Below are 16,623 nucleotides of genomic sequence, written 5' to 3' on the forward strand. Positions count from 1 at the left end.
ATTGAGTGTCATATGACTTGAACCTAATTACTACTTTACCGAGTTTAGTCTTGATACTTACCAGGTACTGATTATGGTGTACTCATACTTCACTTATGCATATTTTGTGCAGATCTAGTTGCTGGAGTTAGCGGACCTCGTGAGTGAGCGAGTGTTATCTTCAAGAGGAGTCAAGGAGTGCTGCACAAATGCTGCAGAACCTTGGAGTCCCCTTCCCTCCTTTTATATTGTTTTATTTACTTTCAATCAGTATTGTACTTATTGAGACTCGCTATATATTCTGATTAGAGCTTATGACTCAGTATTATAAGCTTTTGGGAAGTTTGACTTATGTACCCATGTTTTGGTTTTGTTGAAGCTTTTATTCCGCCGTTTCTATTAGAATTTCAGAGTTTGTATATTTTATTTTGATAATTTGGATCATTGTGTGATTGGCTTAGCTAGTCGTAGAGGCTAGGTTCCATCACGACTCCTTTGGCAGGATTTGGGTCGTGACAAGTTGGTGCCAGTGCCCTAGATTCATAGATTCTATGAGTCATGAGCATGTCTAGTAGAGTCTTACCGATCGCTACGGAGATATCTGTACTTATCTTTAAGAGGCTACCAGGCTATAAGGAAATTTCACTCTCTTCCATTCTTCATCGAGCGGATTGGTTAAAATTTAACTCTCTTCCATTCTTCATCGAGCGGATTGATTTATTCTCAAGTTTGAATCTTTACTCTTCTATTTTTCTCATACATGGTGAGGACACGATATTCGGAATTAGCTGAGCAAACATCAGTGCCCCTGTCAGAGCGGTGAGAGGTTGGGGCCGAGGTGGCGCACTGCAGCTAGAGCCCCTAGTATAGCATTAGTGGTGGAGCCAGTTGTAGCTCCAGTTGAGGAGCAGGAGATTTATCATGTTGAACAGATGGGACCCACTAGGGCACCTGAGGAGCCTATTGCTACACGGGGCTTCAGGAGACCTTAGCTCATTTTATGAGTATGTACAAGTGTTTGGCCCAGGCAGGGTTGATTCCGATTGCACCAGCTACTTCACAGGCTGGGGGAGGGACCCAAAAACCTCCGCATGCACAGGTTTTTTTTTGGATAAGTGTCATCAGATTCTGCGTACCTTGGGTTTGGTAGAGTCGATCGAGGTTGACTTTACCTCTTTTCATTTGACAGGGTCAGCATATAAATGGTGACAGACTTGTGAGGCGAGTAGGTCAGCTGGAGCAACATCACTTACCTGGTCTCCGTTCTCCGATCTTTTCTTAGTGGAGTTCATTCCACTGACCCACGGGGATAAGTTGCATAGTGAGTTTGAGCATTTGCACCAGGGGTATGACTGTGTCCGAGTATTCTATGAGGTTTACAGAGATATCATTCCATCTAGCTCCTCTGGTTTCTACGGAGAGGAGAGAGTCTATAGATTTTTTTAGGGACTCACCTAAGCCTTAGGTTTGGGATGGAGCGGGAGATGGAGACTGAGACTGCATTTCATCAGGCTTTGGAGATTTCTAGAAGGTTAAATCGTACTCCGGCTTGGCCGCTTCGAGCTCTGTGGCCAGATTTTCTCGATCAGAGATAGCTTAATTCAACTGGGACTGGAGCTCCTCGATCTTCTTGGCCTGCACCAAGGACTTCTCCTTTATACCTCGGAGCTGGACTTCAGCCGAAGCTAGTTGGTCCCGGGCGGTCTCCTTTTCTTGGGCCAGGCGGTCCATGTTCTTTTTCCATTCTTCGGCCTCAGCCTTTACCGTATCTACCTCTTACCAAAGCTGTCAGATCTTATCAATCTTCTGCTGGACTTGCGGGTTCAGACCGTTAGTCACTGTGACCGATTCGTCGTCACTAACTTCAACCCGGAGGCCCTTAGCCTCCCCTTCTCTTTACTCACTGAGAAGTTTGTAAGCATCTCTTTTCTCAATGAGCCCTCGGATCTCGGCCTTGTACTGGTTCAGTTCTTCTCGGTATCAAAGGAACGTTTCATGGTGGAGTACCGAAGCCTACAAACACAGAAGGAGGAGTTACGATCATCTACAAAATAATCTAAGTACACACTAGAAATTATTAAGAGGTATCTGAGGTTACCCGATTTAATGCATGTTGCGCTTCACTGAATAAATAAGTCACTTCCATCTCATTCATCTTGGCCTGATCCTCCTTGGTCACCAAGAACCGAAGGTAACTGGCCACCCCTACGGGGGCAAAAAGAACCCGGGCATCCTCCAGAATGGACATAATGATTGACCTCTTCTGGTCAGGATTCAAATTCGGAGCTGGGAACTGATTGACTAGTTTCGGGCTCGAGGTAGGTCCACTTGTCCCCGATAATGGACTCTTCTTCGGCACCGGTATATCACCCAACCCGGTGATGTCCTCTATAGCGGTAGAGTCTACGCCATCAAAGAAGTTTAGAAAGGAGTCTACCGCCCCTTGTGGATCTTCGTTGGGTCGTTCTTTCAGCGCCTGAGCATTGGCGATCATAAGCTCAGTAAATTATGGCGAAACGGAGAGGTCTATCAATCCGGGTATGCCCTTCGGAGCACTATCCGCTGTCCGGGAGGAACCGGCTACGATCTCGTTATCGGCCTCCCTATCTCGAGGGCAGCCTCGCCTCCTTCTAGGTCGGAAGCTTCGGCTAAATCTCCTTCATCGACCTCCCCGAGTCGAGGTAATTCAGTTTCAGCTCTCACCGGTTCGGGGACCCCTCGTACCTCGAGCCCTGACCGCACACGGGCCACCAGTTCGGAGTTCTATTCTTCTTTTCACTCATCCTTGAGCCGGTGGAGTGAGTTCGAAGAGGGTGCCCGAGAACTGGTGCTACCCTTAGGTTTACTCACCAGACTTCTTTTTGTTTTCTTCTTTTCCGAGCTCGGAGAACTCGAGGCCCTCTTCCTTTTCTTCTAATCACCTTGCCTCGGAGCAGGGGACTCGAGAGGCATATCCTCGTCATTGGATAGAGGCCTCATAGCAATATCCTTGGGAAGACCTACAAAAGAAAACTAAACTAATAAGAACTCAACGGCACGAGGAAAAAATCAAATATTATTAAATCGGAAAAGGAAACTTACTATGGGAATGGGCCTCCCACCGGCCCTTCGACAGTTCATGCCACGCGCGCTCGGAATAGGGTTTCTGTAACACGAGGTCCTCGGCCGACTCCTTGAGTCGAGGAACTGCATTCGGCATTCGAGCAACAGCTACACCACAAAACGTCAAGGGAGGAAAAAGAAAAAATAATAAATGAAATCTTTAAGGCAAAGTTATACTTACGTTTCATGTTCCATTTCTCGGGAAATGGTTTGTCCTCGGCCGGGATTAAATCCGAGGTCTTCACCCAAATAAATTGGCCCAACCAGCCTCGGTCCCGATCCTCGTCTATACTCGAGAATGGGGCCTAACTGGCCCGGCGGACAAGCTTTATTAATCCACCTCGATAGAGTCGGGGACTGTACAGGCGCATGATATGATCGAGGGTGAAGGGACACCCCTCGATTTTGTTTACGAAGAAGAGGAGGAGAATTACTATCCTCCAGAAAGAGGGATGGATTTGACCAAGGGTCACCTCGTACCTCTTACAGAAGGCGATGATGACCGGGTACAAGGAGCCTAACGTGAAGGGATAAGTGTAAACACTTAAAAAATCCTCCACGTGGGTAGTAATCGCTTCTTCAGGCGTGGGCACCACCACGTGTTTATCAACCCAGTTTCAATCCTCTTTGACCTTAGAGAGGAGACGGTCGGTGATCGAACATATATATCTCGAGACCGGCTCTCATAGACCCGGTACCGAGGAAGTATTTTCAACCTTGAAATCAGTGCCGGTCGAGCACCCACCAGGAACAAACACTTCAGGGTGAGGTTCCACCATTGTTTCCTCGCCGGTCGGCCGTGATAAAGAGGCGGTTTCTTTTTGTGGAACTGTCTTTAGAAGTTTTCGCCATTTTTTTCTGAATAGAGATGAAGAAGAGGAAGTTAAAAGGTTACGCTAATGTTTTGGAATGAAGACAAGCGAAGATTCTTGCAAAAACCTCAAGAAATCTGGTACAAGTGTTGTAGAATACAAATATTTTTTAAAGAACAAGAGTAGAAGAGGTTTAAACATGAAGTTTGAATGGATGAAAGATGGAGTATATATGGTATTCAAATGACGGTTCAAAGTCTGTAGCGGCCGACCAGCAACTGATGAACATTTAATGCCATTAAGATGTGAGTGACGAGACGTTTCGTCTATTTTTATCGTTTATGAAGTAAAGTATCGAGATCAGGATCAGGGGCTCATATTGTTTCTCGTCGTTTATACTCCGAAAAACGAGGGGACTATATATATATGGCCGAAATCGGGCTCATCTATTGCATGATGGATCGGAACCGAAACGTGATGCGTTAAAGATCGACCCCAGGTTCCATCGAACCAAAGAACGAAGTCAGAACATACGTATCCAAGATCTTCCAGCTAGTGACTCCGGAATCGATCCCGATTCTGAACAAGCTCGAGGAAACATTATCGGACCCAATAACAAAAGATCGAAGTATCTGCAACCGGTCGGATATCACGGCGAGAATCTTGGCACGTATCAACAAGAGACCGATTAATTAGCAAATCACGAGATTTCTTACCTTTTATAGAATTGTACCTAAAGCAGGACTCCTCTACTATATAAAGGGGGTCTGATTCTTTGTAATGGGCATGGTAACACGCATCCCAAAAGTATTATAATATTATTTTCTTTTTGCAAGCCACTGTTCTTCTGTATTTGACATTATTTGGATCATATTCAGTTCGAGTGAGGTCTATTTCTCAAGGGTATAATTGTTCAAGTCACACGGTTTGAATTTACTTTATTATTGTTTGCTTTACTTATAGTTCAATCTATCGCTTTGTGTCAAATTAATCCACGTATCCTTAAAATCACTTATAAATTCAATTGTTATCCGATTTTGAGGGTAAACAAGCTTTGTAGGGGTGTCAATGGTTCGGTCGGTTATTTTATAAAATCTGTACCATACCATATGTTCTGTTATTCTATTATATATAACCAAAATTACACTTTTCGAAATTGTCCCAATCATATCGGTTTCTCTTCGGTATCGGTATCAGTACGGTTCGATTAATTTTCGGTATTTTTTTTGAAGTCATATAAAAGTTACTAGTAGAAGTAGAATGCAATAACATACGTACTTTTATAGGACTTAGCAAAACTCTCTAGACATTTTTACTATTCAACGGGTGATGAATTAAAAAAATATGAAAGATGGCTAGAGTTAAATCCATCAACTATTCTATATCAGCATAAAAGAAACTAAGCAAAGACAAAGAAAATATAAATCACACGAGTGAAAAGATATTAACCAAACTGGGGCTCAAGAATAAAGTGTATAGAAGATTAATTATTCAAAAAATAAATCTAAATCATACGAAAGGAAACATATTCAATATATTATAATTTGCTACGCATAATCGTTAGAATACCTTGTCTTGCTAGTGAATATGCTAAAAATAATTTAGTTTCATAAGGAGAAACATATAGGTTTGGGAACTAGGATTTTGAGTTTTAGTTACTTGTTGACTTATAACCGTTTTCATAATTCCAAGGCCCAAGGAAAAATTTTGTGCTTTATTATTTTTAAACTTAATATATAAATATATTTTTCAATAGTAAATTTATTCGGTACGGTTCGGTATTTTTTCGATTAATTTTCATAAAATTAAAAATCTACCCTAATTATTGGTACGGTTATAGATTTATATAAAAACCTACGGTTTTATTAAAAAAAAACTTAAAAATCGGTTCGATACAGTACGGTTCGGTCGGTTTTTAAATATCCATTGACACCCTACTGCTTGATTTTTCTTTGTTTTTCATACGGAACTGTTTGTTATTTATTTAGAGATAATTATGGAGTATTAGGTCTCGTTAAACCATCCTTGCAAACATCTTTCTAGCTAAGCTATCATTTTGTACAAACTATTATTTTGTCCCAAAATGGAAATAATTTGGTTCATATTTTACAAAGGGACGGGAAAAACGGTTTAGAGAATTAAAAATAATGAAAGTCCAACGCCAACATAAAACAACCAATCCATTTATCAAACAGCTTTAGGTTTCAGTGGTAAGCAAATCAACCTTTTCAGCAACGACGTTCACTAAATCAAAATAACACAAAACCAAACAGGCAAAGTGCAAGAAAAGAACATGCCAAACTTGAATCAAATAAGGTAACAGAATTCATTACTATTCATAGCATTTAAGCCAGGTATAAATATTAAACAAGATTAAGGCACAAATCCTAATCACTAATTAGTGATCGAACATCTAAATAGCTGGTCCCATTCCCTTTCCAAACCAATCGATCGCCTTCTTAGTAACTGCAAAACTCTCACAGCTCATAAGTTGGGTGCAAGGAAGGAGGGGAATGGATAAATGGGAATTAAACCAAAACAGGGAACCACCACCAACAACAACAACAACTACTCAGCCTCAATCTATACGAATCAATCATCATTTCGGTTTTGCTAATCTCAGTCAAATATGAACCAAAATAGAAGAAAGAACTAAAAATACTTAGCAGCCTGAACTTTCACTGTTCAAATGGTGAGGAGCATAAACACTAAAGACCCCAAGAAAAGCTGCCAAGAGGAAGGGCATGGTTAACTAAACTGGAAAAAACTAGGATCCCCAGAGAAGTTAAAAAGCAGCAGATATAGTATAGAATGAGAATACTAGAGAAAATGAATGCAAGAGAGATCTCTTAATGCTTCTTTGATCAAATCTAACTACTTACACCTACTGGTGAAAGTGAAACATCAAACTCCGGATGTCTCGGCTGCTCTGACTTTCAACAACAGAGTTACAATCTATTTTAAGTAACATGCACTTAACTGAAACTAAAAGCAAAAATAGAAGAGAAATTGATATTTGGTAAGCTAGTATTAAAATATAACGGGTTAAAGGCAATGGGAACCTGGTACCAGTCTCCGGCCCCTTTGATACATTTGAACTCACAGCTTCTAACTCCTAACTCAGACTATGTTACAATTATATACAGCCTAAACAAGTTCTCGGACTAAGTTACAAGCAAGGAAAATCGACCAAAATCAAACATTTTCAGATATTACAACAAAAATTTACACTTGGCACATGATCTAACTACAATAAACTTTTTACAGGCCTACAGGCAGTTACAGATGCAATCAGCGATCATTATCTGTCCTGGAATGTACGTAGTCCATGTTGAATGCATCTTCTAGTATTTTAAACTCATCTCAGAATAACTGCGATGAACAATAAGCCAACTCCTCCAGATGTTACAGCAATCACCTAAATTTTGGTTACAACAACAAATTACTCTATACAAAAATTGCTAGCTGACAACACCTAACCTAGGCTGGCATTACTTGTACAAACCCAAAATACTTAACAAGTGCTCAGCGGACTTGGTATAAAATCTTTACAAAGCTCAAAGTGATACGTGCATGAAACATTACACATTATGGAACCTACTACATGATTTACAATACATAGCTCCAAAAAAGAGCTTTTACAGACTGGTGGGCCTGCTGATACATCCCTATCTAAATTGGATGCTCACAATGCTTTATGCTAAAAAACAAAAATTACAGCCAATATGAATAATGTTTCTCGGGCACACTAGGCACTAGGCAGAGACTAGCATTTTCAAACATTTGTCCAATTTAACTCATCTTCCTCCAGATAACCAAAATATGCTGATTTAGTCACGAAAAACAGAGAGTTGCCTCGCGGCTCCCTGAATACGATAATTAGAGAAATCCCCAAGTTAATACTCATGAGAAATGATACAACCCAAATACTCATATGACTGTGTTAGTTACAGATGCCCATAACAGTAAACAGATGAATTAATATGGACATTGAACCAAAAAGAAAGAAGGAAAAAATCAGCTCCATGCAAATGATCTTTAACTGCCTCAGGAAGTGGGCAACTTAAATAATCTTGCCCTCTCGAACTAGCACATTACAGAAAAGAATTTTACAAACAAATACTATAACCTCAAGTAAATAATCTACTAGGTTCAACACTGTTCAAAATTAGAACTTAGAAGTGGCATGAAATGTCTGTATATGCATTTCTTGCCGAATCAATGCCATTCAAGAATAGATGAGACTGTACCAATATAACACAGATGACCAAGCAGATTTACTTAAGTTTTTTAGTTATACACCATGCAGATTTATAGACTCTTCTAGCTATACCAAGGACGAAGGAATTCAGCTCTAAATCCTTTACATGGACTCATATGAAGGCCAGCTTGAAAACGTGAAGGATCTATAACTTGGCACCCCTATCCTCTTCTAGGGTCGGGAGGAGGAGCTGAAGGTGGTGTTAAGACAAGGTACGAAGAAATTTGCTTAAAGCCCTCCAAATGGTACTACTAATAAAGAAATAAATCTTTGCAGCAACAATGTTTATTAACACAGAGAAAGAAACCACAAAAGACCTAACTTACAGAAGATCTCCCGGTTATTACACACAAAAGACCAACATGTAATAAATTGTCTGCTAACCGATGACTCCGCCATATAAAATCAGTACTCTGACCAATGAGATCTCATTTTAGCTGAAAATGCTCATAAAAATCACCTAGGAGTGCAGCAGAAATTGGAGTGAGTGAAGCTCACATCATGTATGAACTAGTATCGCACAGATTTAAAGTTCCAAAATAATTACTCGAGACAGGATGCGTACAAATTACCAGCACGACATATATGACTCCTAACTAGTTCACAACTAAAAGCACTTCAACTTCACAAATCAGCTATGCTAGCATGCATCAATAATACTGGAAGATCCAAACATATAAGCACCACTATACCACTTAACAGCCATGGCACAACCAATTTATAGGACCACCACACTTGGAATCATTAATTTCACAGCAGTCGAAAAATACTATTGTGAAAATTCAGTTTCTTCGCTGAACGGATAATCAAATAAGGACTAAGTTTGAATACAAGAGAAATAATACCTACAAGCATACCTAGATAACAAGGTCTAGCAGCGTAGAGATGAATAACCAAGATAAGACAACCCCCTCCCCCCAGCCAACACATAAGTGCACCCAAACAAAAGAAGAAAAAAGCACATTTTAAAAATCAATGAGCAGCAAATTGAAAAGCCAAGCATCATGAATCAAAGGCTATTTCTCAGCTTTTGGCTCAAGTAAATATAACCAAGTGACTGAAAGAACTTAACCAGCATACCACCATACACAAAAGGGCAAACTCTAAGATAATAAACAGGAAGATATAATCAGCTCCAAAGAGCTAATTTATGAGATCATAAAACCTAGAAGATAATCAGTAACTGGGAATTAGAAAGCTCAAACCAGCAAACTCTTAAGAGTATTTTAGTAAAGGTACTCATAATCTTAGCACAAATAGTTCAGCATCAAATTATGTTTATGGGGAGTAGAATAAAAGGACCTTTATCTACTTCCTGCAACCTTGTAATACTTGACTTACTTCTTTAAATCCAGAAACCACAGAGTATCAGCACCGACACAAACAGGAAGAACGCCACTGCATACAAACAGCTGGAAGAAGGACATCTCGAAAGGTTATTGATTGTGCTCATAGTCCTATAAAATACTTGGAACAGATGCATGACAGGATAGATCAGATCATTCAGAAGGCGCACGTCTACGTTTCCCATAATTTGTGTCTCTTGATCTAGACCTATGATCCTCTTCCTGCGCTGCTCGGGATCTGCTACGGGATCTCGAAGAAGACTGTCCACGGTCATAGTCATCCTCATATTCTGCTTCACGTTCCTTGTGACGATAGTGCCGGTAACCATCCCTTTCTTCCTTGTATCTGTGCTCCCTATCATACCTCTCCCTGTCATGCTCTCTTTCATCACGATGTCTCCTCTCAGAGTTGCCTGACCAGTCACGCTCAGATCCACGTTCCTTTTCCCTAGACACAGCACTTGACCTGGCTCCTTTATCATGGCTAACTTCTCCATAGCCATATTCTGATGCATTATCTTCTCCACCATAACTGGACTCTCTAGTTCTCCTGCCATGTTCTTCTCCTCCCCATCCACCTCCGCTTGTGTCAGTCCACATTCCTGGATGAGGCCCATCCATCCCAGCATTACCCATCATTCCCATTCCATTTGCAGACATTCCTCGACCAAAGAAAGCAGGGTTGACATGAGGAGCCACCCCAGGAAGGCCCATAGGATTAACAGCTGGAAATTGAGGAATCATCCCTGGAAACGCAGGACCAGAAAACCCTCCATAACCAGCTCCTCGACCCATAAAACCAGGATCAAAACCAGGACCCATCATGCCCTGAGGATGCATTAGACCTGCAGGAGGACCACCAAATGCTGGACCTGCAAGTCCTTGCCCAAAAGCTCCACCATGACCAGTGCCAGTTCCAGGATTCCCCATCATATTCTTTGCTCCCATGCCTCCTCTTCCCCTCACTGGTCCACCCCCAGGTCCTCTGTTAGGCATTCCCGGCCCTCCACGCCCCCAGCTACCTCTTCCAAAATTCCTCCCTGCATCTCCAGGGGTGTAATTTGCCCCACCTCTACCAACTCCCTCATTCATGGGTCTTCGCCCCTGTGGTTGAGTCTGCACCTGGTTTTGAGTTTTGTTCATATATGAAGAACCCATCTGTTTTATAGTTTGTGGAGTAGCAAACGCGACAACACAAGCTCGCCCATTGAAAATATGACCATTCATTCCTTCTTTGCAAGAAGCTGCAGCAGCTGGGTCAAAGAACTCAACTTGACAATAGCCTTTAGACTTGCCACTAGCTCTCTCATCAAAGAATTTGATCTCCTTTACGTTTCCATATTGTGTTAACACACTCTCAATCTCAGAATCAGTAGTCCACCAGTGCAGCTCTCCCACAAAAAGCATGGTGTTGCCATTCTCCAGAGATGGCCTTATAGGAGTCTCGCTAATAATTGGGCTATTCATGTTAACATTCCCGCTTGAACTCAGTTGATTAGTTGGCATTTGCGGAACAACTCTTGATCCACCCACCCCAGAATTCACCAACGGTGTAGCTTCATTGGCATTTTTCTCTGGCATATTGATAGGATCAGCTCCAATTTTCTGCGTCGTTGGTATGGATCCTTGGTACCCAGAGTTTCCCATTTGAGAATCGCCAGTCAACATCATTGCTAAAGGCCTTCCCTTTTGTGCAGCATCAGCCGGTCGTTCAGTTCCCCTTTCAGCTACAGGTCCGCTTTTTTGCTCGGGGAATCGGACTTCAGTGCCAGCATATTTCCCTTCTGTTGCAACACCAGGGATTTTTGCCTCATCTGATCCTATACCATCAGCCTTTGCATCAGGAAAACTAGCTTTCTGATCTCGAAAACTCCCATTTCCCGCATCAACAGGCGGAACTGGGGCCTCTGACCGCTGGAGCTGTAGGAAACCTTCCCCAACATTAACATCATTGTAAAGATCATCATATTCATCATCTTCACCCATCATTTCATCCTCTGCTAGCGCGGGAATTGTCCCACCTCCATGGTACTGCATCTTGTGGCTTCCTCCATATTCCTCATCACCATAATCCAACTGCTCATCTGCTGTTGGATCCATCAACGGTAACTGAGACTATAAATTAGGAAACACCACCTGATTTTTAAAGGCATAATAGATGATAGTTAAGTTCATTGCTTTAAACATTAACAAACAAAGTAACTTGAATTTCCATCTGCAGCAAATATTCACAAGTCTTAATGCATATGAACATTAATGGAAAAAGCATGAAATGCAGACAATTCTGTTATTCTTTTTATAAGACCGGCAATGTTTTTGGCAGTGAATGTTGGGCAGCTAAGTCCAACATATCCACAAGATAAGTGTTGCGGAGATATAGATACTAAGATGGATGTACGGCCATACAAGATTAGATAAAAGCAAAATTGACCACATTGACAAGATCTGCAAGTAGCACACACCGAGGATAAAATGAAAGAAGGTCGCTTAAGATGGTTTGACCAAGTCTTGACCTACAAATGCACCGATCCATAGCTGTGGAACTATGGTGAGTGAAGGTGTTAAAAGAGAAAGAGGTAGACCTAAAGTTACATGGAAGGAAGTTATTTCAAAAGACCAACAATTTCTTGGGATAAATGGAGACTTTGCTAAAGATTGGGCATAATGGAAGAAAAAGATCAATATATGTGATATCTATCTACTAGTGGGAAATGGGATTTAGTCTTGTTATATAACTTCTATATTATTATTATTATTATTATTATTATTATTATTACTACTAATATTTATATATATTTAACTTATTTTTCATTTTTATTTTTATCCGGTATGATGATGACATCAGTTGAACTTATATGGAGAAGTGAAGATTCATATAGCTAATCCGAAATTGTCTGGAACTGAGGCATAGTTATTATTGTTGTTAATTTGACATACCCATTCACCCCATTATCCCTACTCCCAGGTGCCAACAATGCCTTTTTACAACTTCACCTTGGTCATTCAAACCCACAACCTCTTGGTTGAAAGTGGAGGGTTCAGCCACCCGAGCAACCCGCTCTTGTTAAAAGATGATGTTTTAGCAGAGAAAAGAATAAGATCTTAATGTACTGAACGAATATCTGAGAGCATAATCTTAAACTTTAATTTATAGTTTGAGAATAGAACTGCAGAAACTTGAAGCATCTTTCAAGCAAGACATCAAGAGATCTGACAGCTAGAAAAGTAACAACAGCATGTAGATCTTTATAAAACCGACAGGCAAAAATTAAAATTTGTAACTCAGTAGTAAAAATGGAGACGCACCTACCCACATCAGAAGTCACAAGAAGATAAACAAAACGAGAAATTTTTCTACATCATGTTAATTAAAACGTTAAAAAAATATCTTGTTGAAAACCCAGATCACAAAAAGTAATCATGCTCAATACTCATATCACAATTTCAGATATATATGCAGAAAATCTCGTAAGATATCAGAAATTTTGAACATTTACATTAGCCAATGGGTATCCAATTGTATGTAACAGTCAACGGATAAGAGCATACAAAAAACGATTACAATTTATCATTGACGAATAATAGTTTCCTAATCGAAAGAAAAATTGGGAATCCAAAAGGATAAAGAAAATTAGGGAAAATTGAAAATAAAATTGAGAAGAGTCCTTTTTCTTACTTGAGCTTCTCCTCTCAGGCTCAGCTGTAGAGGTTAATCTTCAACTTTGCCTCTCTCTCTCTCTCTCTCTCTCACACAGCTTTTCGTTTGGTTGTACAGTGGTTAATTTTGTAGTCTTCGCCCGATGACGGGCCCAATGTGATAACTGGTAATAATTTGAATATAGGAACTTTTTGTAAAAAATTACATCCGCTTTAAATTATTTTCATCAGCTGTTTCAATTGAAACAATTAATTACAGCTTTTTGTGAGTGTTTCTTTTATCTTTTTAAGTTAGTGAAAATTCAAAACAAAAGAAATAAAATTTTGTTCAGATTTTTTATTTATCTGATTTAAGGAAATTTCAGATGAATTTGACGTAACTCATTTAAGATTTTTCTTCTAATCAAAATTTTGATAGAGGAACCACTATATTTGTCTTGTCAAATCTGGACCTTTGCTCCTTTTATCTTTGGTATCTTAAATTGTGAATAGTTATGGCTGGTTTGGTTTGTGAGCAAATTATACGGAGATTATAATATGTGAAATATAATATAGAGATTAAATAATAATGGGATCATTTAGTAAATATGTTTATACCGGTAAATATTTGATTTATTAAACTAAATATGGAATAAACTAGGTAGAATCGAAAACATATACTATATTTGTAAAAAATAAGCTCAAAGTAACAATATGAAACAAAAAATAGATAAGAGATATAGAACTGAAGAAAAAGCTTTCTTATTTTATCAAGTGGTTTTCAAGGTGAAGCCAATTCTGCTTGAATTGCGTCTTTTCATTTTGGTCAATTATTTTTCTAGCTACATTCATCGACAAATTTTGGTACAAGATCCTCATCTTGTTACATTACTTCAATAGCAACATTATATGCAAAATTGTTGTCAATAATAACATTATTTTGAGTTCACCTTTTTTCCCGTGGAGACATAACTTATTGAGATCTTTTCATTTTCATCATTTTCAGATACCGGAACCTCCCGTGAAGTATTCTCAGTTGTTATGTCTTGATGCTATTCTTGAGTAATTGCCTCATATTATGATCAACTTGATAATTTGCTCATTTTCTTTTTCAAGGACTCTTATCCTTGAAAACAATTGGTCTACCACGTTTAAGGCGTAGCTTAGATATATTTGCATTATCATATTTTTCAACTGGGCCATCAATTCGAATTGGAGCATTTACAGCTGGGATATGCGATTTAGTAACCCTTGGAAGGTAAATAAATGAATCTGGCAGTCGATTTGTATTTTTTTGTGAATAATTAATCTTTTGAAGCTTTTGTTTACATTGATTTGTATGATGATCTAAATGAGATAGAGATAATATATTTCAATTTATGTCTTTATCCAGTTGTTTATTTTCTTCCCTAATATTGAAAAAACTGATTCATCAAAATAACAATCAGTAAATTTAGCTGTACGCAAATCTCCTGTCATAGTCTTCAGATATTTTAATAATAAAAGGAGATTTATAGCCAATGTATATTCTCAACCTTCTATGGAACTCATCTTTGTACGTTGTGGTGGAGCAATTGGAACATATACTGCATATTTAAAAATTCTTAGATGGAAAATATTTGACTTCTGATCAAAAATTAACTATAATAAGGAGACTTCATGATAACCGGTTGGCCTTATGCGCACAAGTTTTGTTGCATGTAAAATAGTATGCCCCCACACTAGAAGGGAAAGTTTTGTCTTCGTTAGCAGTAGTCTAGCTATTAATTGGAGGGATTTGATCTACGATTCTATTAGACCATTTTGCGTATGCACATGAGCAATTGGATGTTCAATTTTTCTTCCAGTGAATATACAATAATCATTAAAAGTCTGAGATATAAATTCACCAGCATTATCAAGGCGAATTATCTTAATTACATAATCTGAAAAATATGCCCCCAACCTTATTATTGGGCCAATAATCTCTCAAATGCCATTTGCAAGTTAACAATAAGCATACATGTGATCTTCTTGTAGATGTATCTATCAAAATCATATAGTATTTGACTGATCCGCATGGAGGATGTATATACCAATGTATATCACCCTATATACATTCTAAAAATGCAACAATCCCAACCTTAGTTGTTGATGATTTAATAATCAATTTTCCTGAGAATAAGGCACATCATAATTCCTTAAATAGAAGAATTTTCTTGTACTTCAATGGGTATCCATTTGAATTCTTTATTATTCTGCGCATCATATTAGGATCGGAATGACCCAACCGATCATGCCAAATGATAAAATTATTAGAATCAGTAAATCTTTTATTTATTAAGGAATGTAATACAACCACACCAATACTTATATGGTATAACCCAGAAGATAATGCAGTTAATATTTCATGCACATGCTTTTTTCTGCTTTTATTGTAGTAATATAAAGGTATTCAACCCTTACTTCATTGGTGGACATGGTAGCCATTTTGGCGAATAGCTTTGAAATTCAAAAAGTTTCTTTAAGATTTATTACAATATTGTGCATTATTAATGACCAACAATTCCTCCAGGTACTAGCAAGGCCTCTATTTCAAAGCCCTCAATTATTTTGTATTGTCAGATATTGTATTAGCATAGGCCTTCTTATAACCAAATAAGAGAAATATTTTGTTTCCTCTTAGTATTGTGTGAGGTTTAGTACTATCCAAAAGACATATATCTTTATTACTCATTTTGGATCCAATTGAAGACTGAAAATTTTATTTTCTTTATAAAAACAAAAGTACAAATACGAAAAAACTAACAAAACCATAAGACAACTTAAGTACTATTTGAAAATAAAAACAACTTAAGGAAGAACCAGACAATTAAAAAAATAATATAATTGCATTCCCTAGTTAAAGATTAAACTTCAGTTTTGATCCCCCAATGTCACGACCCAAAATTCATAAAGGTCGTGATGGCGCCAGACATCACTGCCATGCAAGCCAACAATAAATACTTAATTGGGTTCTCATTTTATTATTTTTTAAATCATATTTTTTCTTTTTTTTTCTTTAATTTAAATAGTAAAGCATGGGGATTTACAAAGTAAATAATAACATTTTTAACAATTTCAGTATTGAACAACCCATAATTATCCAAAAATCTGGTGTCACAAGTGCATGACATTAACTAGAAAAAATAAAATAAAATACAACAACTGCCCGGAATAGAAATTGGACAGTCAAATGTAAATACTCTGAAGGAGACTTTGTTGGCTGCGGGTCGTAATATGGAATGCAGCTCGCGTAAGTCCCCGCACGCATATACACCTCTACTCTCACAAGGCCACTAGTCATATATGTACCTGCACAAAAATGTGCAGCAAGTGTAGTATGAGTACGTAAGCAACGTGTACGCAGTAAGCATCTAGCCTAACCCCAGAGAAGTAGTGACGAGGGGTCGACATCGACACTCACTAGTGGTCCAACAACATAAGGTACAGTAAAGAGGTAGCAAAT

General features: G+C 38.7%; 1 protein-coding gene across 2 annotated transcripts; it reads right to left on the reverse strand.

The window, feature by feature from the left end:
• Positions 1–7,404: 7,404 nt before the first annotated feature.
• Positions 7,405–13,314, reverse strand: LOC104111160 (uncharacterized). Of its 2 annotated transcripts, XR_689622.4 has the most exons (3): positions 13,177–13,314; positions 9,496–11,636; positions 7,405–7,759 (listed from the first exon to the last, which is right to left on the reverse strand). XR_689622.4 is itself a non-coding variant. In XM_009620795.4 (2 exons), the coding sequence occupies exon 2, from the start codon at positions 11,598–11,600 to the stop codon at positions 9,654–9,656; it is 1,947 nt and encodes a 648-aa protein (XP_009619090.1). In that variant the 5' UTR covers positions 11,601–11,636; positions 13,177–13,314; the 3' UTR covers positions 9,321–9,653. The 2 variants fall into 2 exon arrangements, 1 of the variants encoding a protein (XP_009619090.1); XM_009620795.4 differs by lacking the exon at positions 7,405–7,759 and having other exon boundaries at positions 9,321–11,636.
• Between the last annotated feature and the right edge of the window lie 3,309 nt (positions 13,315–16,623).

The sequence above is a fragment of the Nicotiana tomentosiformis genome, chromosome 12, assembly GCF_000390325.3.
Source record: "Nicotiana tomentosiformis chromosome 12, ASM39032v3, whole genome shotgun sequence".
Classification (NCBI taxonomy): Eukaryota; Viridiplantae; Streptophyta; class Magnoliopsida; order Solanales; family Solanaceae; genus Nicotiana; species Nicotiana tomentosiformis.